At 39.7% G+C, this 27,403-nt stretch overlaps 1 protein-coding gene across 1 annotated transcript in view; it reads right to left on the bottom strand.

The window, feature by feature from the left end:
* LTN1 (listerin E3 ubiquitin protein ligase 1) overlaps positions 1-18,924 on the bottom strand; it is a 57,113-nt gene extending 38,189 nt beyond the window's left edge. Inside the window, exons 1-8 of the mRNA XM_040227671.1 lie at positions 18,792-18,924; positions 13,162-13,365; positions 12,461-12,559; positions 11,178-11,408; positions 8,829-8,881; positions 7,899-8,079; positions 2,612-2,785; positions 648-838 (exon numbers count right to left, since the gene is read on the bottom strand). Of these exons, the coding sequence (XP_040083605.1) occupies positions 648-838; positions 2,612-2,785; positions 7,899-8,079; positions 8,829-8,881; positions 11,178-11,408; positions 12,461-12,559; positions 13,162-13,365; positions 18,792-18,833 (1,175 nt within the window). The 5' untranslated portion in view covers positions 18,834-18,924. The remainder of the gene's footprint in view (positions 1-647; positions 839-2,611; positions 2,786-7,898; positions 8,080-8,828; positions 8,882-11,177; positions 11,409-12,460; positions 12,560-13,161; positions 13,366-18,791) is intronic.
* Positions 18,925-27,403: the final 8,479 nt, after the last annotated feature.

Here is a 27,403-nt window from a genome sequence, read left to right on the forward strand (position 1 = left end):
GGAAAACCCGTCACCAGTTGATTTTCTGCATTTGGGCATTTGTATTTATCAATATACTAAAAAAAAAGGGTCATTGACAAAGAGCCTATTCCACCTAAACGGTCTTACAATACTTTACCTCACATTCTGCTATAGTCTATCACTGCAGACTTGAAAGCACCACAAAAAAGAATTTCAGTTGTTAACTGTCTGAAAACTTTAGAAGTGTTTAATGAACAGCAAAACAATTTGAGGAAATTTAAGTATGACAATAACTACGTCATTCTGTCCATTTATAAAAATAAGAAAAAAAATCTATTCGGCTTTAAAGGTCAAGAATTTAAATTCCTGGGGCTTCGCTGGTGGCTCAGTGGTAAAGAATCTACCTGTCAATGCAGGAGACACAAGTTCGATCCCTGATCCAGGAAGACCCCACATGTCGCACAGCAATTAGCTTGTACGCCACAACTACTGAAGCTGGCGCTCCCTAGAGCCCAGGCTCCACAAGGAGAGAAGCCACTACAGCAAGAAACCCATCCACCACGACTAGAGAGGAGCCCCACAACCAGAGAGAAGCCTGAGCAGCAGTGAAGACCCAGCACAGCCAAAACTAACTATAAATAAAATTATTTAAAAGCACACACACACACAAAACTTAAATTCCTTACCCTGCAACTAGGGAGGTGAGAAAATTCTTGAAGAAATCCAACTTTGGATCTGTAATGGACTGAGGGAGTCTGCTGATGAAGGGCAGAAGATAAGGATATATGACAGTAGCCAGACCCCGACCTCCTTCACGAACCACAGCTGACAGCTTGGGAAACACACTTTTTTTTGCATTTACATGAAGCCAACAGTCCTTGCCAAATTAAAAAAAAAAGATTATAGTAATTAAAGATCATAAACATAGAGAAAAGACACAAAGACTCTCAAAAATAAAATTCAAGTATTTTACCTAAAGGAGGTAAAAAAATCTGTCACTACAAACTAAAAATTTGAAATTATAAGAAATTTATTACATATGGTAACCAAGTATCCAACATGCTTCCAGGACAATATGCATCAAAAATAATTATTTAACTTGAAAGATTCCTTAAAAAGCTGCTTTCTAAACAAGAAAAAAAAAAAGCTGCTTTCTAAAAGTGACAGCAATTATTGTTGTTGTTTAGTCTCTAAGTTGTGTCCAACTCTTGCGACCCCATGGACTGTCGCACAACAGGCTGCCCCGTCCTTCACTATCTCCTAGAATCTTAAATGTAAGATTCAGATATGTTGACTTCATTAAGCCGTGTAAGAATTGATATTGACTAAACTGAAAGTTGGGCTGGAAGAAGCACAAGCTGGAATCAAGATTGCCGGGAGAAATATCAATAACCTCAGATATACAGATGACACCACTCTTATGGCAGAAAGTGAAGAGGAACTAAAAAGCCTCTTGATGAAAGTGAAAGAGGAGAGTGGAAAAGTTGGCTTCAAGCTTAACATTCAGAAAACGAAGATCATGGCATCTGGTCCCATCACTCCACGGGAAATAGATGGGGAAACAGTGGAACAGCGTCAGACTTTATTTTGGGGGTCTCCAAAATCACTGCAGATGGTGACTGCAGCCATGAAATCAAAAGACGCTTACACCTTGGAAGGAAAGTTATGACCAACCTAGACAGCATATTAAAAAGCAGAGACATTACTTTGCCAACAAAGGTCTGTCTAGTCAAGGCTATGGTTTTTCCAGTAGTCATGTATGGATGTGAGAGTTGGATTGTGAAAAAAGCTGAGCACAGAAGAACTGATGCTTTTGAACTGTGGTGTTGGAGAAGACTCTTGAGAGTCCCTTGGACTGCAAGGAGATCCAATCAGTCCATCCTAAAGGAGATCAGTCCTGGGTATTCATTGGAAGGAATGATGATAAAGCTGAAACTCCAGTACTTTGGCCACCTCATGCGAAGAGTTGACTCATTGGAAAAGACTCTGATGCTGGGAGGGATTGGGGGCAGGAGGAGAAGGGGACAACAGAGGATGAGATGGCTGGATGGCATCACTGACTTGATGGACATGAATTTGGGTAAACTCCAGGAGTTGGTGATGGACAGGGAGGCCTGGCGTGCTGCAATTCATGGGGTCACAAAGAGTTGGACACTACTGAGTGACTGACCTGAACTGAAACTGAAAGTAAAATAAAAACTCTATTTCATTTTAGTCAGTTTAAGATTTATACCAAGTTTTGGATTAAAGTATTTGATGTCCAAGAAAGCATTTTTCTTGCAAGTTTTAAAAATTATAACCTGATAGGCTCTCTTGCATGGTATGTAAGGCTTCTGAAACACAATTAAAGGAACTTTCCCAGTGGTTCAGTGGCTAAGACTCCATGCTCCCAATGCCAAGGACCCAGGGTCCCATCCCTGGTCAGGGGACTAGATCCCACAAGAGGCAACTAAGAGTTCGTGTGCCTCAACTCAAGACCCCAACTAAAAGACCTCACATATTGCAACTGCAGATCCTGCATGCACAACAAAGGTCAAAGATCTTCCATGCTGCAAACAAGACCCAGCGCAGCCAAATAACTATATGAAAAAAAATACAATTAAGAAGACAAGTATTCCCGGATATACTAAACGTACCTCTCTTAACTTACCTCAACAGTTGTAAGTGTATAAAGTACAGCTTCCCAGAGAGCTGGGCATACAATAGGGTCACTGTCATCGATGCTAAGAAGAACAGACGGGCTCACTTTGGATGCTTCATCTTTCATCAACTGTGGAATACGCTGGCACAAAGCAGAAACCAACTCAAAATAGGCTGAGCGGATCTGAAAGAAAAAGTGGAAAGCTGACTTAAAGTCTAGAAAAGATATGACAAAATTTTTTTTTTATTTACGGCCATGGCAGGTAGATTATTTATACTAACCTTCCATATATAAAACTAAAAGGGTTAGAAAAAACTTTTTAAGAATCTTAACATTTAAAAAAAACCTTAAGGACACCACATGGCTGAAAAGACATTAGGATTTACCAAGCCAAAATTGAAGGCACAAAGAATTCAACTTTCTTCTTCTTTGGCTCAAGCAAATAGAAATCTTCTCCCGTCTCAGAAGCCTTCATTTGGGGACTCATATCCTACGAATATACTAGTCAGCACAAAGTTGAATACAGCCAAACAAAAAATAAGATACTATGAGCCACTATGAGCAGAAACAAAAGATAACACAGAGACCTGAGACTTTAAAGTTTAGAATTATCTGTCAGTTACAAACTTCGTATCAACAACCTTTGTTACATTTAAAGAACCAAAGTTTAAAGAAATTTGAAGGGAAAAGGATCTTAGAAAAAGCACAGCAGATCTGGAAAAGAACCAAGTACAATTTCTAAACTAAAAGTAAATACACAAATAAATAAGAGCACAATTCATAGTTTAAGAGCATCATGCCACCACTTCTATTCAACATAGTACTGATATTCAACATAGTACTGAGGACATAATAAATACAGAGGAAAAAAGGGGGCGGGGGAAGAACTGGAAAGTAACCCGTTACTATCTATAATCATAGCAAAATAATAAGCTATAAAAATATTTTAAAAAGAATTTAAAGGCAAGAGTTGCTGGATACAAAATTAACAAAAGCGCAGCATTTCTATACAACAGTAGAAACAAAACAGAATGTGGAATTAAAAAAAAAAATCACAGTAGTAACAAAAACCACATTCAGTATGCAGCATATTATAAAATATTATTCCAGGATGCCAAGAGCCTTATATAGCCTAAAGAATTCTGAAAAAGAAGAGCAAAGTTGGAGGGTTTCAAGACTTACCATAAAACAATAATAAGAGTATGGTACTGGTATAAAGACAGGCATAAGATGTGGGAGAAGAGCCCAAAATTAAAATCCCACACATATGTTCAATTTAATTTTGACAAAGAACATGGCTGGGGTGGGGGGAAGCAGGGAGTTAGTAGTCTTTCAACAAATAGATACCTATACAAAAATAAATCTGACTCTCACCTTTATGCCTACACAAAAATTAACTCTAAATGGACCTAAACTATAAAACTTCTAGAAGAAAATATTTAAAAATCTTTGTAACTTTCAAGTAGGCAAAGATTCCTTAGATAAAACATCAAAAGTATGAAGTGTAAAAGAAAAAACTGATAAAAGGACTTCAAAATCATCTACTCTACAGAAACCATGAAAAAAGTGAAAAGGCAAGCTATATACTAGAAGAAAACAGTCATGATGTTTTATCTGACATCATACTTGTATACAGGATAAATAAAGCACATTCATAACTCAAAAATAAAGACCAAAAACCGAACTTACAAATAGGCAAAAGAATATGGAATAGTGAAATAGTGAAGCTGATACATTGATCTTCCTGCAAAGAACAACTACAGACTCCGTGAAAAAACTATCTGAGGTCTCTGAGGACGGAAATACACATTTTGGAGGAGGTGACATCACTTGGAGGCAGCAGTCCACACATACTGAGTTCCCATTTTGTTCAGCTTTGCCCTGAAGGTGGCTACAGTCACCAGCACAGAAGCACAGAGGCACAGAGGCAGCTACAGCTGCCTGAATCCTTCTGGGTGGAGGAACTGAAGGAACTAGGAAAAGGAGCCCAGGGTAACTAGGACGGCAAGAGAGCGGCAGGGAACTGCAGAGAGAAGACAACCCCCTCATTCTGAGTTTAAACAGCCTGAATCTACAGCTGACACTTGAACCATGCTCACTGCAGGCATGAGTTTGAGTTTGCTGTTTGAGTCTGACCAAGTTGACTGCCCACTAACACAAACATATCAACACCCTTTGGAGCAATGTAAAATAATCCTGTCTCCAAAACATAATATTCCAGGTGGTAATCTAAACATTTATATCCAAGATAAAATCTAACATCACTCAACATACAAAAGCCAAGAAAATGTGATCCTATCTCAAAGCATAAGATAATTAACTGATGCCAATCCCAAGATGATCCCGATGTTATTATCAAGACATGGACTTTAAAGCAGCTATTATAACTATACTCAGCAAGGTAAAGGAAACTATAACAACGATCAGAAAAACACGAGATAAACGTCATTATACATCTGTCCAAACCTACAGAACATACAGCATCAACATGAACCCTGATGTAAATTCTGGATAATAATGATGTATTAACGTAGGTTCATCAGTTGTGAATTTTAAAAAAAAAAGGTTTCACTCTGGTAAGGGGATGTTGATAATGGGGGAAACTATGTATGTGAGGGTCAGGAGGTATATTTGAAATATCTGCACTTTTTCCTCAATTTTGCTGTGAACCTAAAACTGCTCTTTAAGTACAAAATTTCATCAAAGAAACAATATACAAAAATCAAATAGAAATTTTAAGTATAAAAGATACAACATATTAAATTTAAAATGAGCAAAAGGGTTAAAGAGATACCTCAAAAAAAAAAGGAGGTGGGGGAAATTCCCTGGCAGTCCAGTGGTAAGGACTCAGCACTTTCACTGCAGGGGCCTGGGTTTGATCTCTGGTTACAAAACTAAGATTCTGCTTTCCCACTTGCCAAATGATATGGCCAAAAAAAATTAAAAAAGATATACAATGGCCAATAAGCACATTAAAAGATGTTCAATATCATTAACCCTGCTGCTACTGCTAAGTCGATTCAGTCGTGTCCAACTCTGTGCGACCCCAGAGACGGCAGCCCACCAGGCTCCCCCGTCCCTGGGATTCTCCAGGCAAGAACACCGGAGTGGGTTGCCATTTCCTTCTCCAATGCATGAAAGTGAAAAGTGAAAATGAAGTCGCTCAGTCGTGTCTGACTCCTAGCGACTCCATGGACTGCAGCCTACCAGGTTCCTCCGTCCGTGGGATTTTCCAGGCAAGAGTACTGGAGTGGGGTGCCATTGCCTTCTCCACACTAACCCTGAGGGAAATGCAAATTAAAACCAGAATGAAAAGTCTCTACTCTAGAGGTCAGCAAACATTTTCTTTAAAGAGCCAGAGAAGAAACATTTAAAACTGTGCAAACCATGTGGTCTGTTACTATTTTGCTTTGCCACCGTAGCATAAAGCAGCCACAAACAATACAAAAATGATTCACAAAAACAGGGCAGCTGTACCAGATTTTGATCCATGAGCTATAAATCGCTGATCCTCGATTCCACATCTGAGAGAATGACTTAAAACAACAGACAATATCAAAGTAAGGAGATAGAACTAAAAACCTCATACACTGCTGATTAGAGTGGAAACAGTATAACCACTTTGAAATACTGATATAAGCAACAACAAAGAATCTTCAAAACATTATGCTGAGCAAAAGAAGCCAGATACAGGGAACTCCCTGGTGGTATAGTGGTTAGGACTCGAAGTGCTCACTGCCAAGGGCCCAGGTTCAATCCCTGGCCGGGGGAACTAAAATCCAACAAGCTATGTGGCATGGCCAAAAAAAACCCCAGCCAAATACAAAGTAATAAATAAATAATCTTTAAAAAAATTTTTAAGTGAGAAAGGACTTCATAAGGCAAAACCAGTGGCTTTGATTACATCGAAATTAAGATTTTTAAATAAAAGAGGACACATAAAAGGTAACAGAATGGGAGATAATTTACAATGCCTGTAAGTGACAAAAGGACTAATACTGAAAATATACAAGGAACTCCTGTAGAATAAGAAAAAGAGAATTCTAGTAGAAAAAAAGGAGAGAAAGATATGAACAAGTAGTTTATAAAAGAAACACAAACATTTCAAAAGCTTATGAAGAGATGGTAAGTCACCAGTTAGCAGAGTAATTAAAATTAAAGACAGCTTCATTTGAGACTGATAAAAAAAAATAAGAAGTTGAATGATGCCTAGCCCTGGCTACAATATAAGATACATATTAATAGTATTCATCATGTATTGCTGGTTGAGCCTAGAGCAATGCAGCCCATCAGGTGAGTACTCTGGTGCTACTTCAGAAAATTAACTATGCATATACTGACTCAGCAATTCAAAAATTAAGACGATTTCAGAAAAAGAAATTCTCACAGATCCGGGGATACATGAATGAAGATGCTAACTGCTGCCTTATTTGTGGGAGCAGGGAGTCCGAGGCAACCAGGGTGTCTATTACTGGGGAAGTGAACAGGTATAAAATGGAACAAATGCAAACTTCTGGGTACTACCCATCAGTGAGAAGCCATGGGCCAACTATACACATACAGGAATGTGAAATAGTTCAGTACTTTACAAAAAAAATTACTAAGTAAAAAGAAATAAACGAGATGAAATATAACACAGAAATCATTCATGTGAATTAAAAACACATAGGTTGGGACATGCCTAACAAAGAAAATGAGATAAACGTCATTCAGGCATGAATGCTGTGTGGGAGTTCAAAGTTAGCAAACTAACAATATATGTTAATTAAGGTGTCTTTAAACAGACAAATATAAAATAAGGTAATGTACTGACCGATTACCAAAACTGTTGTGATCAGAGACTCACAGGAACCCTAAGAGCAATGCTTCAGTATTCAGGGTTTGTGCACTTCACAGAATGTAATTATCATAAACAATGAGACAACTACACAAGCAAAAGCACATAGATTAATCACATTTAGAATGGTCAGCTGGTGGAGGTGCAAAATGGAGAAAGACAAAAAGGAAAAAACAAATATATTAAATGAAAAAGCCTTACACACATACAAGTTTTAAGGTGCCATGAACAGAGGAAGACGATGATTCAACTCTGCATCTAAGGTTCAAATAACTAAGTAAAAAAATGAAAATACAATTAACATTCTAGTAAGAGAGGCAGGCAATTCAGTCCCAGCACAAAAATGTGTTTGCAGAGTTTTAAACATAAACAATAAACATTAAGCATAAATAAAAACTAACAAGATCAGGGGAGAAAAAGGAATCAGAGAAATGTCTTAAAACCAAAAGTTTAAGATACCTGAGGTATACTGTGTTTTCCATACTTCCAAAACTTATTCTGTGATAAAAGAGACTTAAATTTCTCCTCCAGAGAGTCAAGCTCATTATCAGGTAACAGGCAAAGCAATTTCTTTAATGCCAATAAGGAACAAGTTACGACTCGATAGAATTTAGCATCTCTCTCTTCCTCTGGAACAGTTCTTAATGTAAAAAGAAAATAAATATACATAAGGATTGAGGATAAGACAAGCTACGTATGCAACACTTCTTTTTTAAATGTTTTATCACTGAATATCTACCAAAGTTACTTTATTTCTATATTCATTCTCCCTGTGTCAAACCCTCACACAAAATACAAATACACATACAATTTTAATCACATATCTTTCTAATAATACCAGGTTAAAGTAGATGAAAAGGAGTGGCCTGATATAAGTGTATATGTATACATCACTCTCAGCAGCAATTAACTGGGTGTTTCTGGAGAATAAACAATACTGCATCTAAGACTGTTTTCCCTTACAAACTCTTAATAGCTTGATTAGAACACAAGAGTAAAAAGCAAATGGAACTTCTTAGTATTCTTTAAATAGAACTATTCACAGTTCTTCAGCTATTTTCATCCAGACCTTAAAATGATTCCTGTTATGACTGTCAAAAGGCAAATGTGGGAGAAAAAAAATCTAAAAACATCTCTTCGTAAAAGAACCAAATGTATGAGTTCCCAGATAATTCAAATTAAATAGAGGGACAACTTGCAAGTAAAAACACTTAAAATTGCACCTGGCAAACAGTATTTCATTAAGTATCTTCATCTCTACATTCCGAATCCTTTTTCTTTTTTTTAAAAGAATCCCTTTTTACAAAGTCACATTGAAATTATCCCCTTGTTACCTATGAGTGCAACAGAGTTTCACTTAACCAGAGTCACAGACACAATACAACTTACTGTGGGTCACTGAGGGTATCAGGTGTTTCTTTGATAAGATGATCCTGTAGCACCTACAGAGGGGATTGAGATCTTATTGAACTGTCGATGGTGAAGAGACAAGTATAAACTACATCTTACCTATAAGTTCTTAATCCTCTTCCTCACAAAAGAAGCAAAACTAAAAGGTCTGAATTTCACCAATTTTTTTCCCCTTACTAATTCCCAAGGTTGGCAGCTGTTAGGGTAAAGAAGGATAGGGTACTTCTTTCAAACATCTCTAGTTTCTGCCAAGAGGACTTTCTCCCTAAATACTCTTGTCCGCTTGCTTTTTCATTCCTCTTTGCACGCAGCAGTGAAGTGAAAGGACGCCTGATTAGCAGGTCTGGGACAGAATCAGGCTCTGCTTCCCTCGCCCTGCTTTTCTGAGCACCTCCCTCCTCACAGGGAAGAACACACACTGTGTCCTGCCCCATCACAGAGGAAGGCCGAAGGTTCCAATTGAAATGCAGAGGAAGGCTGCTTATTTCTGGGGTGGAGTTCGGGCAAGTCCACTGCTCCGGTATCACTCTTATCAGCAATAACAAGAGCCCACTAAATTTACTGAGCTTTTCCACCCACCTTGCATCCCATGCATTAATTAAATGAATCCTCACAGCAACTCAGTTAAGTACCCACTTTAACAGAAGAGGAAATGGAGGCACAGACACTTGCGGGTGGCCAAACACCCCAGCTAATGGCAGAGAGGGACGGGACCCAGTGGTGTGAGCCAGAGCCCATGACCTCTGCCAGACACTATGACATTTTAATCTCATTTGTCTTACTCCTCTCTAATAAACTGATTCTGAACGCAGAAAAGTTCAAACCGGTATCTGTATAGCTGTGACACGGCCAATTAAAGGTGAAATAATACAGGAACTAATCCACATATTCAATCATCAGTTATCCAATCATAACAAAGCCAAGAAGAAAAAAAACTATGAAGAACCAAATTAATTGTCTCAAAACTCATTTTCTCAAACTCTTAAAGTGTCCAAACTCATGACACTTCACTCTCATAACATTTATGCTTGATATTTTAAATAAACCAATGATTCCTAACTTACAGTTGGGTCAGAGAACTCCCTTTGAGACTATGATTAAAGCTACAAACCCTCATCCTAAAAAAAGAACTTTGGTCCCCAGAAAAATAAACAATGGAAGAACCAAGAATCTAAATAAGGAACTAGAATGCATATGTGTGCCTGTGTAAAGATATGCTGGGTGAAAAGATCAGATATGTATGTAATAAGGGATCATGAAGAATCCTGCAGGCCAAGAGAAGCAATTTCAATTTGTAAGGGTAATGGGAACTACAGAAAGGCTGATTAATTTAAAGAAGGCAGGAAGGGAAGGAGGGAGGGAGGGAGGTAAGGAGAGGGGGATGTCTAAGCAAGATTATACAGGGTGCTAAACAAGAGTACTAAATAGGGGAATGACTGAAAGCATGTTTTTTTTAAACCTCATCTCTTCTCAGTGGACTCACAGCTCACTCATTCTTACTTCTTGCTATAAAACTAACAAGTCTGGAATTTACTTTTTCTAGTTCATATATTAGGAATGGCAAATGAGGGAAAAAATGAAAAAATGACCGTATTACACACAAACTGGAAGTCGCAAAAGCTATGGCCAATATCAATTTGGTAAAGGTGTTGGCCAAGTGTTGGAGAAATGTATACCTGTTAAAGGGAGTATAAATTTGGATGGCCTTTTGAAGGGCAATTTACCATATCTATAAAAATTTTAAACGTTCTTATCCTTTGACCCAACATATTGAATTACTAGAAGTTCTGGTAACTCCCATCCTTACAGGGTATGAAGAGATCTATTCAAAAATGTTCACTGAAGCAGTGTTCGTTACCATAAAAAACTGGGGGAAAATCCCAAATGTATACTAATGTGAAAGATGTTAAATAAACTGTAGTATATTAATACAAAGGATTATCAGGATGAAATATATCTGTATACATGTATTGATTTGAAAATATGGGAGAAAAAAAGTTTAGATTTAATTTTTAGATGGATTCTTTTTTTAGTTTATATATTACAAAGCACATACCTCAAGTTTTTTAGACATGGTAAGTTAGATATTAAAATAAACAAGGAAAAACCTAAATAATTTAAGAATGATCCAATCTGAAAAGTTTATTATGTTTAAAAAGCCAAAATGGTCAATTTTGTTATACACCATTTAAAAAAAGCAATCTTCCACTGAAAATGTTTTCATGTCTCATTCCTTCACAATGCTAGGTGAAAGAGGTGCCTTTGTAATATGCCTCATATCCTTTAAATACTTTAAAAATTAGATATGGAATGGTTCCTAGGACTTACACTTGTGATTTCATCCTTACAAAATGCTATGGCTTCAGGTTGCTTGCTCGGAGGGAAAGCTGCTTCAAAGGCATCTTTTGCTGCAGAGGCAGCTGGCGTGTAAGTATCACACTGAGCCATCAGCCAATAACCCATTAAACTTTTTAAATAAGGAGCCAAGTGTTTCTTTACTTTAAGGATAAGTTTTTCAAAAGCTTGCTGTGTGGCTTCTCGAACCCGGCGGTCATGATCCTATTGAAAACACAGTAAGGTTTAAAACAGTTCTAACCCATAAAAACAAATACAGACATTTCTGGGTATGCTATGAAGACATATTAATAAGAATTCACCTATGTGCAGAGCTAAAGAAAAATCCATAATTATATAGAAAAATTGATTAATTCTTCCTTTATCCCAATGAGATAAAAAGAACTACATTCAAGATGGAGTCAAGGCTACTTCTGGGATAATGAAGCAATTCATTCTCATTCTTCCAGAGCAAGTATACAAAGAAATTACATTGTCAAAATTTGTTGCTATTTAGTCACTAAGTCGCCTCCAACTCTTTTGCACCCTGTGGACTGTAGCCCGCTACTATCCTCTGTCCTTGGGATTTCCCAAGCATGAATACTCGAGAAGGTTGCCATTTCCTTCTCCAGGGGATCTTTCAGACCCAGAGATCGAACTTGAGTCTCCTTCATTAGCAGCTGGATTCTTTACTGCTGAGCCACCAGGGAAGCCCTGTCAAAATTTACTATGACTTAAAAGTGTCTAGGGGGGCTTCCCTGATAGCTCAGCCGGTAAAGAATCTGCCTGAAAAGCTGGAGACCCCAGTTCGAATCCTGGGTTGGGAAGATCTGCTGGAGAAGGGTTAGGCTACCCACTCCAGTATTCTTGGGCTCCTCTTGTGGCTCAGTTGGTAAAGAATCCGCCTGGAATGCAGGAAACCTGGGTTCGATCCCTGGGTTGCGAAGATCCCCTGAAGAAGGGAAAGGCTATCCACTCTAGTATTCTGGCCTGGAGAAGTCCATGGACTGTATAGTCCATGGGGTCTCAAAGAGTTGGACATGACTTACATTTTCACTTTTCAAAAGTATCCAGGTAATTCTATAGTAACGACCTATTTTCCAAAAACACATACTCCTTTGCACAACCTACATAATCTAATCTGTATAACCATACTGACATAACAATCCATAACCCTCAGCAAAAATGAATCATATAAATTTGACAGTCCTCATAACTTCAAACAAAAACAAAACATCAACACAACAGAAATAAAATAGGAAAGTCTGAATACTTACAAGTGAAATTTTGCAGAAAATTCTTGGCCAGTATGGAAGAACCCCTTTTACAATTTCTGTGTCTCTCTCTGTACACATGGTTCCAAATTCCTGCATAGCCTAAAAGTAAATTATTAAAATCATTAGCCAATGAATCAACAGCCATAATAAACTATTGATTATATTTCATTTTTAAAATTGCAGAAATATTTTATGTAACATGAGAATACTTTGTTTCTGTTTGTGCCATATAATACTAATCTTAAGAGTTCCATCACAGATTACTATGGGAGAAACTTTTCTTTTTTTTTCCCCTCTTTTTAAAAAATACAAAACATATACAAACAAAAAAACCCATTTACAATTATAGGGTCAAAATTACATTATCTAATAGGAAAAAATGTAAAGGCAGAATTCCAAAGTGATTCTAAAAAGTGCAGAACAACAAACTAACTTATAATCCAGAAGACAAGTATAAAATGTATCAGAAAAAAAAGTACAATTGTAGAAGTAATAGTGGTAAATGATTTCGCTGTTCTTTATATAACATATGCTAATGAAGGGAATTCCCTGGCGATTCAGTGGTTAGGACTCCATACTTCAAACACAGGGGTCACAGGTTAGATCTCTGGTTGTGCAATCTGGCCGGGGGGGGGGGGGGGACACCAATGACATCTTAACAAAAAGATTTTCTTGATCATTTTAATGAAAAGAAAACTTGCTTTTAGTTTTGTTGTGACATCTTTCTTAGAAAGTTTCCGCAGCACCATTCGGAAATCAGAATCCACAAGACTGTCTATTTCTTCAGCTCCTTGAATAGCAGGAACATAGCCTAGGTCACTGTGAAATGTTCCAAAACCAATAAACCCAGGCACTGTTCCCTGTTCCTTGGCAAGGAGTTCTGCAGCTCGGCCACTGTTTGAAGGCTGGTGAGAGAGTAGGGAGAAAAACAGAGTTCAGGAAGAGTTCAAAATTTAACTTTGAGTTCTTTAGAATAATTCCCTGACAATTCCCACAAGGAAGCAAACTCATTTGAGGACATTTTCCCCCTAGCCTATGCCTCTATTTTAATATTCCCCAAAGATGAATACTTCTGTCACAAGTACTTAATGATAATGATCCTAGGAGCTATTTCCCGGTTTCCTAAACATCAGAACAATGTTTTTTAAGTTATGATTACAAGCCATTAGGGGCTTTCCAGATGGCTCAGTGGGTAAAGGATCCGCCTGCAATGTAGGAGACATGGGCAGACATCAGTTTGATCCCTGCATTGGGAAGATCCCCTGGAGGAGGGCATGGCAACCCACTCCAGTTTTCTTGTCTGAAGAATCCCATGGACAGTGGAGCCTGGTGGGCTATAGTCCATTGGGTCGTAAAGAGTCAGAAACACTAAAGTGACTGAGCATGCACACACACACAAGTCATTAGAGGTTCCTGATATCAACTTAACAGCCCGTAGATCATTTTAAAGAAATAGAACAAAATTTAAAATATCAGAATACATCACAAGTGGTAAGAATAAGTACTGTTTTGTGAAATTTTTTGTTTCAAATTTTTTTATAAATAGCATATATACACATATATGTGTGCTGTGTACTGATGCAATATTAAGTCGTAAATGGATTGTATCTTTTCATTCGTTCACTCATTCAAGAAATTACTAAGCAACTATCACAAGACAAGTCTAATGACAGCAACTTCTAGACCAAGAGTTCCCTGTGGGCAGACACACTCATTTCCACATACCAAAGCCTAGCCTAATGGGCTAAAATGGTTACATACTACATTAGTTATGGACATAAAAATAAATACAGTGGTCAGGATATAAGATACATTCTTTTGTTTTGAATGATAGTCAGTGGTTTGTTGGAAGGTACATAATATGGTAGCTTCCAGTAGGATTCTTTGTGACAGATACAGAAAATATCTAAACTGTTGAAAGAAATTAATGTATTCACTGTCATCTAATAAGAAAATGCCTCAGTTCAATGTCCAGGATGACATCACAACCCATCTAAACTCATCTGTTTATTTCTCTGTAAGAATGTCTGAAAATAAAAATGTGTGATTTAGTTTGCTGATACCCAGAAAAACTGTGTTTGGGAAACTCATTTATCAAGAAATTATCATCTGGACTACTTTCTGAACTAAAATGAGTGACCAGAAATGAAAACGATGGACTCATTTTTTCCCCCCAAAACAGAAGCATTTAAGACTAATTTCAAAAAAGGTTTTCTATTTTGAGACTTTATTAAAATGAACGAACATTATTCAGTCCACCTTTCTCAATACTGATACATGAATAAAGAGCTACAGAGGACTTAAGCATCCAGCGCAGGGACATGCATTCAAGCCCTGGTCCCGGAAAAGCCCACGTGCTGCAAGGACACCACGCCTGTGCGCCACCACTGGCACTGCAATGAAAAGTCCACCCAGGGGGACTGGGAAAAGCCCGTGTGTAGCAACGAAGACCCAGCACTTTGTTTTTAGAAAACAAAAGTAATTCATTTTTTAAAAGACCTACAAAGGAAGTCAGTGAAGTATAATTCTGAAAACCAACAGTGATGACACTAAGATATTGGAATTTTCTCTATAATCTCATGAGTGAAGTTTCATTGTGAAACAGAATAATGTAATAGTATAAAAAGCTGAAGGAGTCAAGGCTGAACTGACCTTAAGATCAGAGCTGACAGTGCAGAAGAAAAGCTATCAGATTTCTAGTTTCAAAAATAACAAACTATTCTTAACTAATTATATCTTTTTCAAGGTCTACTTTGAATTTAAAATGTAGTTACTGTTTCTTATTACTTTCTCCATTGTGGGTTAGCTACTTGTACCCACAGTTCAAAAATTAAGAACTTGGATTCTATTTCTGGCAGTTAATTTTCTTATACCACACCTACTTCATTCTTTTGTGCCTGGCTTCTAGAGGCATTTGAGGTGGCAACCCTGAGTCTACAGTTTAAAGACCAAATTCAGGACGACTTTCAAGATTTTCACCACCTGGACTCAACCTCTCCAGTCACCTTCCTGACACTCTTTTCTTCCCTCGTTCCATTACCCTCCTCCCCTCTCTTAATTTTGTTCCCACCATGTGTGTTCCAGACCCAGATTCAATACAAAGGTCCCTGCATATGTCATGCCTTTTCACAATTTGATCTTTTTTTTTCTTAACAGCAAACTTTTAAAAACAATTCTTTTTTATTGGAGTATAGTTGATTTACAATGTTTTGCTATTTGCAGGTATACAGCAAAGGGAATCAGTTATTCAGTTCAGTTGCTCAGTCAGGTCCGACTCTTTGAGACCCCAAGGACTGCAGCACGCCAGGCTTTCCTGTCCACCATCAACTCCCGGAGCATGCTCAAACTCATGTCCATCAGGTTGGTGATGCCATCTATCTCATGCTCTGTCATCCGTCCCCTTCTCCTCCTCCCTTCAATCTTTCCCAGCATCAGGGTTTTTTCCAATGAGTCAGTTCTTCGGATCAGGTGGCCAAAGTATTGGAGCTTCGGCTTCAGCATCAGTCCTTCCAATGAATATTCAGGACTGATTTCCTTGAGGATTGACTGGTTTGATCTCCTTGCAGTCTAAGGGTCTTCTCCAGAGTCTTAAGAGTCTTCTCCAATACCACAGTTCAAAAGCATCGATTCTTCGGCACTCAGCTTTCTTTATGGTCCAACTCTCACATCCATACATGACTACTAAAAAAACCATAGCTTTGACTCAACTCTTCGAGACTTGATGGACTGTAGCCTGCCAGGCTTCTCCATACATGGGATTTTCCAGACAAGCATACTGGAGTGGGTTGCCATTTCCTTCTCCAAGGGATCTTCCTGACTTAGGGATCAACCCAGGTCACCTGAATTGCAGGCAGACTCTTTACCTTCTGAGCCACCAGGGAAGGTGGCTTAAAATGAGGTAACAGTAACTAAATCATTACTTAGGGTGAAGTCATGAAAACATAAAGTTTTCAAACTACCAAAATAATAATTGATTTCAGGAAGAATCATCAAAGGATGCGCAAAACCATTAAGTGATATTCTGTAAGAGGTTAGTCCTAATCTCAAACTACCATTCCACAGATTCTTTGTTGATAGTCAGTGGAAAAAGAAACCTATACAGTGAACATCAGCTTAGTCAAGTGATTAAACATACACCACCTATAATGGGACAGGCAGGCACCATGTGTCTCCATGGTGTGAAAGGCACCAAGAAAGACACATCACCAAGGAAGTATTTCTGTCAAAAGCTGTTTACCTTGAATCTAATTATGAGGAACAATTAGACAAATCTAAGTTAAGCAAGTCAATTGCCTACATTCTGCCAAATTGTTCATGCTATAAAAGAATGCTCCTCCAAAAAACAAACAAAAGGCACTAAGAAACTGCCTAGATCTAAATGGAATGAATGATCCTTCAAAGGATCACCAATGTTTTTAAAAGTGTTGTATCTAAAATAAAAGTTATAGAGAACAATACTGAGATGACTACAGAAATATGAATATAATATTGTATATTATTAGATAATAGTATTATGAAAATGAAAGTGAAGTCGCTCAGTCGTGTCCGACTCTTTGTGACCCAGGCTCCTCCGTCCATAGGATTCTCCAGGCAAGAATACTGGAGTGGGTTGCCATTTCCTTCTCCAGGGGATCTTCCCCACCCAGGGATCAAACCCAGGTCTCCTGCATTGCAGGCAGACACTTTAATCTCTGAGCCACCAGGGAAGCCCCCATCATATGGTTAAGCAAAATACATATATTTAGAAAGAGAAAGCAAACGTGACCAGATTACCAACTGGTTTGTGTGTGTGTCTTAAGCTGCTTCAGTTGTGTCTGAATCTTTGTAACCCTTGGACTGCAGTCTGCCAGGCTCCCATGTTCATGGGATTACAGACCAGAATACTGGAATGGGTTGCCATGCCTTCCTCCAGGGGATCTTCCATATCCAGAAATCGAACCCGCATCTCTTGTGGCTCCTGCATTGGCAGGCCGGTTCTTTACCACCAGTGCCACCTGGGAAGCCCTACCAATTGGGTATTTCTAGGTAAAGAATTTATGAGTTGTTGCTCCAATATTCTTGCAACTTTTCCTCATTATTTGGAATACTTCAAAACTAAACATTGAGAAAAATTTTTAAATAAAAAATCAAAATTAAATGAGGATGCAAGTAAAGTATTTAAGAGTACTGATACAGCCTAGTTACTGTTATTATTGTTGATATTATTAACCGCGAAAGAAAACTGACAGGTCTAAGAAAACCGTGGTACTGAAATCACTAGAACTGGATCAGAAAGAAGCATCTTCATGAAATTAGACTGTACCATTAAAAATCTAAAGTACCATTAAAAAAAATCTTTATAAAAAATACACCATTATGACATTCTCAGTCTTGTATGTTTAGTCCACACTGGGGTTTAAACAAGCATTTAGTGAACTTCTGCTATATGCCAGTCCTTGTTACAGGTCCCAAAGATAATAAATAGCAGCAGATAAAAACACCTACCTTCATAAAATAGTTATATCCTATACTAATATTCTAACGAAGCAAGACAGTAAATGAAGCAGGACAATCAACAAATGGTATGTTATAAGTCAGATATGCAATGGGATAAAATAAAGCAGGAAAAAAGAACAGGGAGCGGTGGGGGTGGGGGCGGTGGAGGGGAAGGCTACAGCTGAAAATAGGGTGATCATGGGAGACCTCACTGAGATGTCTCGGGCAAAATTTGGAGCCACCTAACAAAAGAGCGTCGGGAGCCTGCCATGCAAGGTCAAGGTTCGGGAAGAGATCAGTTTGGCCTGATGGAGTGAGAGACAAGGAAGCTGAAGATGGGGTCGGAGATGCAAAGGGGCCGGAGCACACCCCATATCGTGTATATATATCATCGTAAGAGCTTTGCCTATACCCTGATGGATGTGGTGAGCCACAGATTTTTTGAGCGAAGGAGCGACGTGATCAGAGACTCCGTGCACTCCAGGCTCACCTTAACTATCTCCCACTCCACTCCCTTATTCACGATGCTACCCCCTGCTACCCTGGCCAGGTAACCTTCCAGGGGAAGCTGACACTGAACCAATTCTTAATGAAAACGGTGGGGAGTGGAGGGTGGCTAGGAAGTGTGCTCAGCTGGGGACAGCTGGGCAAGGTAACATCTTTCCCCTCTGCTTAACATTCCCATTCTGCTCAGAGATATCCCACCCCGCCCGCAGGGACGCACACACAACAGAGAGGTCACACTGGACACGCAAACCCATGCCACTCCACAGTCGCTCTCCACACAACCTCCGGCCATGTGCCGGGCAGACAGAGCCAGTCGCAGCGATGAGAGGACTCCCGCGCCTGCACTCACCCTCAGATTCCCCTTGGTCCTCTGCTTGTTCTTCCCGCCCATGGTCGTGGTCTCAGCCGCTCTCACAGCCCGAAGCCCCCGGGTTGACACAGCCGGGCCACAACTTCCGGCCCCCGGCACCGGAAAAGGGCTCACAGGAACAACCACCCCCAACCCGCCCCTTCCGCCACCCACCGGGCCCATCTCCCGCCCCACTTCCGCCTCCACCTCCAGCCGCTTCCGGGACCATCCGCTGCGGGAAACGTCACACTTGGAGCCACGCCCGTCCGAGTGACGTAACTCCTGCTCAGTAGGAAGCCACGCCTTGGAGACCCAAAGCGCCAAATGCTGCTTTTCTCCGTTTGCTAAGGCAACATTTGTTCCCTCCTTAGCGATAGGAGAATTTCTAAAATTCCTGCATGTCCCCACCTCCTCTGATTCTAGCCAGTTCTGCGTTTAATTTTCCTTTCTCTTATCCTCACCAGCTTCCTGCTTATTTAGAACTTGAAAACACGTGTTTCATACCAGTAGTCATGTATGGATGTGAGAGTTGGACTATAAAGATGAGCGCCGAAGATGCTTTTGAACTGTGGTGTTGGAGAAGACTCTTGAGAGTCCCTTGGACTGCAAGGAGATCCAACCAGTCCATCCTAAAGGAGATCAGTCCTGGGTGTTCATTGGAAGGACTGATGTTGAAGCTGAAGCTCCAATCCTTTGGCCCCCTGATGCGAAGAGCTGACGCATTGGAAAAGACCCTGATGCTGGGAAAGATTGAAGGCGGGAGGAGAAGGGGGCGACAGAGGATGAGATGGTTGGATGGCATCACCGACTGGATGGACCTGAGTTTGAGTAAACTCTGGGAGTTGGTGATGGACAGGGAGGACTGGCGTGCTGTGGTTCATGGGGTCACAAAGAGTCGGACACGAGTGAGCGACTGAACTGAACATTAAAGCTAGCATATAATAGGTCCTATTTATTGAGACCTGCTGATTGCCGTGTGTGTACAGTTTTAGGACATTTGCAAACGTCTCATTTAATCTTTCCAGCGTCCTCTGAGATAGGCACGATCCCATCCATGTTTATAAACAGAGAGAGACAGAGTCGGCAGAGTAAATCCTCTTGCCCTGGCTCCTGCTGCCAATGCACAGTGTAGACAAGACTCGAACGCAGCTTTCTCTGACTCTGCTCCTAGATGTTAACTACCTGCACAGTGTCCCAAGCAATGCAGGGCTCAGAGCCACTCGGGCTTGCTTGTATTTCCAAGTGGCCTCACATCATAGTGGCAGAGTTCACTCTGGCGACGTCCACTCTGTAAGGATGTGTTCCTTCCCTTTTTCCCTTTTGCTTAAGCAAAGGAAGCTGCTAGAGGAGAGTCTGAGCCCTTGATCCTCCATAACTGCTCACTTATAAGTAAAATGAGGGCTTCCCTCGTGGCTCAGCTGGTAAAGAATCTGCCTGTAATGCGGGAGACCTGGGTTCAATCTTTGGGTTGGGAAGGTCCCCTGGAGAAGGAAATGGCTACCCATTCCAGTATTCTGACCTGGAGAATTCCATGGATTGAATAGTCCCTGGGGTTGCAAAGAGCTGGACAGGACTAAGCAACTTTTCACCAGCAATAGGAGATTGGCCTGAGCCAAGTGGGAGGTATTTGCATACAAGGGTAGCAGTAGAATGACATGGTAGTGGCTGAAGGAAGATGGAAAAAATGTTCAGTTCAGTTCAGTCACTCAGTTGTGTCTGGCATCAGGGTCTTTTCCAATGAAAATTTTCCATTTTGAAAATGTTAGACCTTTCAAAATGCAATTATCACCATCTCATCTGGATGTTTCTTAGAAATGCATACTGTCAGGCCCACTTTGGGGCTGTTAAATCAGATTTTGCATTTTTAACAATGTTCTCAGGTCTTGTTAAAATTTGAAAAGGACCAGAGTGATTAGCTATGCACGTTTACTAAATTCTACTTATTCTTACTTCAAAATAACTAATGATTTTATTTCTATTTCCTTGACACTATCCACATTTCATAACAAGGATCCTTACCTCTTGATGTGGACCTTCAAACTATTCCAAACCACACAGGTCTTTGTTTGATTTTCCTAGAGCCCCATTTTATTATTTGAGCATTTGAAAATAGTCTCCATTATGTAACAGTTTCCAGCGCTCGTCTTTTTCAGCATTACTTAATCTTTTTAAGATAAGACCCTTTTAAAAAGAGTAATCTAAACAGTCCCTACCAAAAGAAGTAATATTATGTCATGGTCAGTCATTTCAATCATGTCCGGCTCTTTGCAACCCCATGGACTGTAGTTCCCCAGGCTCCTCAGTCCATGAGATTCTCCAAGAAAGAATACTGGAGTGGGTCGCCATTGCATTCTCCAAATATTATGTCAATTCCAATCAAAATATCCATAACGAATGTAAATCAAAGAATTAATGAACTTTGGAAATATGATTTAAATGTTTACTTGGAAGAATAAAAGAATTAAAAGGATATTTTTTGTAAGTAACAAAGAGAACTTTGTCATGTCAGATTATAACATCTATTTTGACATTATCAAATAATAAACAGGTTTTAAAGTACAAGACCTAATTAAAGATAATTGTCTAATTCAAAATGCATAAAAATTAAAACAATGTAGATGCACTACCTAGGAGAAAAAGGCTACAAATCTTAGGGTCATAACTAGAAAGAGGATGGGAAATTACAGTAGCTGAGATGTCAACTCTCAAAAGCTAAGTTTGAAACCTGTATACTCCCAACAGCATCCTCAGTGAGATTTTTGTTTTCAGATAATTTGAAACTATCTCAAAAGCTCATATGAAAGAATAAGGAAAGATATTTTGGAAAGCAGGCATAATAACAGTTTGTCCTAATAAACTTCAAAACTCAAGATACTGCCAATACTATCCTAACGGTGTTGTTAGGACTAAACTGAAATAGAATAGCAAATCTGGAACTCACACTCAGGTTCTGATGAAAGTGGCATGTCCTGTGTCTGAAGAATATAGATTATTCAAAAAAATATCACTGAATCAACTGCTTACCTTTTGAAGAAGTAATTTGAGTACCTACTTCATGAAAGTGTTAGTTGTTCAGTTCTGTTTGTAGCCCATGGACTGATATGTAGCCTGCCAGTCTCCTCTGTCCATGAGATTCTCCAGGCAAGAATACTGGAGTGGGTTGCTGTTCCCTTCTCCAGGGGATCTTCCCTACCCAGGGATCAAACCCAGGTCTCCTGCATTGTAGGCAGATTCATCACCTACTTCATGCAGCACTCTAAAATGAATTGCTGATGACTGAATGTTAAACATAAAGCCATAGGGACTTCCCTGGGGGCCCAGTGGCTAAGATTCCGAGCTCCCAATGCAGGAGGCCCAGGTTTGATCCCTGGTCAGGGAACTAGATTCACATGCTGCAGCTGAGACATGATGGAGTTAATAATTTTTTTTAATGATGCCATAAGATATGGCATAGGAACACATACATTATGAAAATACAAAGAGATATACGGGAATGATAAATTCTTTAGGGTAGGGTTAATACTGCCAAGGAATAGGATTGTAATCAGCAAAAGTACACAAGAGGCTTTCAGCCACACTTGTGTAATAGAATGGTAAATTTTGCTTGTTGGCTAAGTTCTCTTAAAGGAGTTGGTAAGACTATGACTTCATTTTTTACTTCTTTTCACCTTTTTCTATAAGGTAAATGTTCATAGTAAAATAAATAGTATGGATGTTACATATCTACTTCACAATAAGATTTTTTAAAACAAACAAAAAATTATGAGGTTCTATAGACACATTTTCAAATTATCCTGGAGTAGGGAAGTATTCTTCCCAGTCAATGCATCAAAGACAGAAGACCAAAGTTTTTTTTCTATGTCAGAAAAAAACAAATAGACAAACTTGGGGAATATCTGCAACATTAACTAGTTGTTAATAGGCTTTCCATTAAAAAAATTCTTACAGGGAGTTCCCTGGTGGTCCGGGGTTAAGACTTGGCCTCCCAACACAGAGGCTGTGGGTTCAATCCCTAGTTGGGGAGCTAAGATACTTCTAGGCCAAAAAACCAAAACATAAAATGAGGCAATATTGTAGTAAATTCAATAAAGACTTGAAAAAACAATGGTCCACATTAAAAAAAAAATCTTAAAGAGAAAGAAATAACTAAGGTTAAAATAGTTCTATTTTAAAAATTCTTAAAAAAATATTTTAAGGCTGCCCATTTAAATAAAAATTAAGTAAGGCATACACAGTCAATTCACAGCAAAAGAAATATAACTGACCAGTACACATATAAAAAGTTATTAACTCACACTAAAAGTCAAATGAGTTGAAGTGCTAAGTCACTTCCTTCGTGTCTGACTCTGTGACCCTATGGGCTGCAGCCCGCCAGGCTCCTCTGTCCATGGGATTCTCCAGGCAAGAACATATGTATATTACCTGGGGACATATGTATATTACCTGGGGACATAGGTACACCTATGGCTGAATCATGTTGATGTTTGACAGAAGACAACAAAATTCTGTAAGGCAATTATCCTTAAATTTAAAACTAAGTAATTTTTTTAAAAACTAAAAAAAAAAGATTACTGGAGTGGGTTACCATGCCCTTCTCCAGGTGATCTTCCTGACCCAGATCAAAAGTCAAATGAAGATAATATAAAACAATATAGATTTTTTTCCAGTTGGCAAAATGATAATAACCAATGTTGGTAAAAATCTAGGGCAAAGGAAATTTTATGTCTTTGCAATTTTCATTTCTCAACCTTTCACAAGTACAATTAGCAAGACAAATCCAGAATTTCAGAGTGAAATTCCACTTCTTGAAATCTAACTTGAAAAGATAATAATGGATGCTCAGAGCAGCTTTGTTTTTGAAACTACAACTAACCAGTGAACTGCTGAAATCAATTACAGTCCACTCAGACAACTGAATACAAGATAGTCTTGAAAATATTTAATTTCATGGAAATGTTTACAATCTATTGTTTTATCAAAGAAGGCAGATAACAAAGCAACACAGACACTATGACTTGTGTTAAAAAACAAAGACCACATATACAAAAATAATATACTAAAAAAACATAAAACAAAAATTTTTCTTCCTGGGCACAAGGTTATCGGTGAGTTTTATATCCAGTTATTTGTACATTTTATACAATGGTCACCTTTTCAGTAAAAATATATTTCACAGATTTACTTGCATATATTTTGGGATTTAGGGAGAAAAGAAAACAAGTTTACAAAACTCAAAATGCCAAACACCCCAGAAAAAAAAATTAAGTCTCCATATTGCATGAGCAAAACTTGTATATTTAATCATCCAAAGCAAATGATTCTTCAGGGACTATTTGAAAATAATCTGAAAATATTTTAAGAACAAAAGTGATGGTCTATCAAAATTTACTTTTTCCAAGAAAGTATATATTTGTATAATTGTATCACTTTACTGTAATAGAGAAGTTGCTGCTGCTAAGGCGCTTCAGTCGTCTGACTCTGTGCGACCCCATAGACGGCAGCCCACCAGGCTCCCGCGTCCCTGGGATCCTCCAGGCAAGAACACTGGAGTGGGTTGCCATTTCCTTCTCCAACGCATGAAAGTGAAAAGTGAAAGTAAAGTCGCTCAGCCGTGTCCGACTCTTCGCGACCCCATGGACTGCAGCCTACCAGGCTCCTCTGTCCATGGGAGTTTCCAGGCAAGAGTACTGGAGTGGGTTGCCGTTGCCTTCTCCGAATAGAGAAGTTAACACATTGTAAATCAATTATATTTTGATAAATTTTAAAAAAGAACTCTGATAAAACGAAATTTAGGTCAATAAACAAGAATTTTTTTCTAAATAAATTACTTTTTTCTATCATATTTTAGTTTCGGTTAATTTTAGTGTTAAAGAATCGTTAATTCGAACTTCAAAATATCTCAAGACGACAATATTGTTGAGCACTCGGGTCATTTAAATTTCTCTGAAACGACTTCGATTTGTTTCAAACAATAGAGTATCAGTTTAAAACGAAATAAAAATAGTTTTAATATTAAAAAAATAATTAAGTCTCCATTTCAGTAATTCCTTCGTTAACATCCAGGGACAGACACCCTGGTCCTCGAAGACACCATTCAAGTCCCTGGAGCATCATGCCTCCAATTATTCCAGCTGTTAGCAACACCTGGGCAATCCCAAGAGAATGTGGATCGATGCCATTTTTTTTTAAAAGAAAAAAAGCGCATCTCAACACCAGAGAAGCCTCTGGCAGGGTTGGAGGATGCCCGCCTGAAGGACGAGCCCACAGGACAGGACGGGCGCCAGGGTCAGCACCCTGCCAACAGATCAGAAACCAGCGCCCCCTGCCGGACAGCCTCAATACGCCTTTGCCCCTAAGAGGGAGCGTGCTTCCGGGGCGCATGCGTGAAGTCACCGTTGGGGGGCCTCCCAGCTGCGCAGGCGCAGGTCCGGTGACTGAACGCTGCTACCTTGTGAGCGAAGCGCGTGAAGTCTGTCCAGGTGCATTTGGGAGCATCTCGGGACCCTGGTGTCCCTAGGTAGCCAGTCACGTGCTTTACGCCGCTGAGCCGGAGTCTTCCCTCCCCGGGTTCTGCTGCTCCGAGGAGCAGATGTCTGCCCTTGACATTTCGTAGAGATAGCAGAGGCAGAGGACTTAAAGGCGTACATCCTTCTACGACGCGGTGGGTCAGATTGCCGGATGATGCTAAAGGGGAAGGCGCCTGGTGCCCCTTTGCAGAATTTTTGTGGGCTTAGATCTTCACTGGTGGCTCAGGCGGTAAAGCGTTTGCCTATAATGCGGGTAGGGCCGGGTTCAATCCCTGGGTCGGGAAGATCCTCTGGAGAAGGAACTGGCAACCCACTCCAGTATTCTTGCCTGGAAAATCCCGTGGACAGAGGAGCCTGAAGGGCTACAGTCCATGGGGTCACAACGAGTCGGACACAACTAAGCGACTTCACTTTCTTCTTTTAAGTAGTTGTATTCATTGTTTCGGGGGGGACAGGGGACTGGCAAGTAATGTCCCTGTACATGTCCTTCAGTTCAGTTCAGTCGGTTCCGACTTTTTGCGACCCCATGGACTGCACCAAGCCAGGCCTCCCTGTCCATCACCAACTCCTGGAGTTCACCCAAACTCATGTCCATTGAGTCGTTGATGCCATCCAACCATCTCATCCTCTGTCGTCCCCTTCTCCTTCCTTCAATCTTTCGAAGCATCAGGGTCTTTTCAAATGAGTCAGTTCTTCCCATCAGGTGGCCAAAGTATTGGAGTTTCAGCTTCAGCATCAGTCCTTCCAGTGAATATTAGGGACTGATTTCCTTTAGGATAGACTAATTGGATCTCCAACACCACAGTTCAAAAGCATCAATTCTTTGGCGCTCAGCTTTCTTTATAGTCCAACTCTCACATCCATACATGACCACCGGAAAAACCATAGCCTTGACTAGATGGACCTTTGTTGGCAAAGTAATGTCTCTGCTTTTTAATATGCTGTCTAGTTTGGTCATACCTTTCCTTCCAAGGAGTAAGCGTCTTTTAATTTCACGGCTGCAGTCACCATCTGCAGTGATTTTGGAGCCCAGAAAAATAAAGTCAGACACTGTTTCCCCATCTATTTGCCATGAAGTGACAGGACTGGATGCCATGATCTTAGGTTTCTGCATGTTGAGTCTTAAGTCAACTTTTTCACTCTCCTCTTTCACTTTCATCAAGAGGCTCTTTAGTTCCTCTTCACTTTCTGCCATAAGGGTGGTGTCATCTGCATATCTGAGGCTATTGATATTTCTCCCAGCAATCTTGATTCCAGCTTGTGCTTCATCCAGCCTAGCGTTTCTCATGATGTACTCTGCACAAAAGTTAAATAAGCAGGGTGACAATATACAGACTTGATACACTCCTTTTCCTAATTGGAACCAGTCTGTTGTTCCATGTCCAGTTCTAACTGTTGCTTCCTGATCTGCATACAGATTTCACAAGAGACAGGTCAGGTGGTCTGGTATTCCCATCTCTTTCAGAATTTTCCAGTTTATTGTGATCCACACAGTCAAAGGCTTTGGCATAGTCAATAAAGCAGAAATACATGTTTTTCTGGAACGCTTGCTTTTTTGATGATCCAGGGATGTTAGCAATTTGATCTCTGGTTCCTCTGCCTTTTCTAAAACCAGCTTGAACATCTGCAAGTTCACGGTTCATGTATTGCTGAGGCCTGGCTTGGAGAATTTTGAGCATTATTTTACTAGCGTGTGCTGCTGCTGCTGCTAAGTCACTTCAGTCGTGTCCGACTCTGTGTGAGCCCATAGATGGCAGCCTACCAGGCTCCCCGGTCCCTGGGATTCTCCAGGCAAGAACACTGGAGTGGGTTGCCACTTCCTTTGTGCGGTAGTTTGAGCATTCTTTGGCATTGCATCAGCTCTTCTTATGTTCTATGAACTCTTGGCTGCCGGGTAGCTTTAGTGGAATTTCACAAATGATAGATTGTTGGGTTTCCCTGATATACAACTAATAAAAAAGAAATCTGTGCTTGTTACTTTTATAGCTGCCAAAAGTAATTGTCAGTTCTGCTGGACAGCAGATAAGAGTTGTTTTTTTTTTTTTTTAATGCACTCTGTCAAAGTAATGTGCAGGGGGTAGGTTT

The sequence above is a fragment of the Oryx dammah genome, unplaced genomic scaffold, assembly GCF_014754425.2.
Source record: "Oryx dammah isolate SB20612 unplaced genomic scaffold, SCBI_Odam_1.1 HiC_scaffold_2, whole genome shotgun sequence".
In the NCBI taxonomy this organism is placed as follows: Eukaryota; Metazoa; Chordata; class Mammalia; order Artiodactyla; family Bovidae; genus Oryx; species Oryx dammah.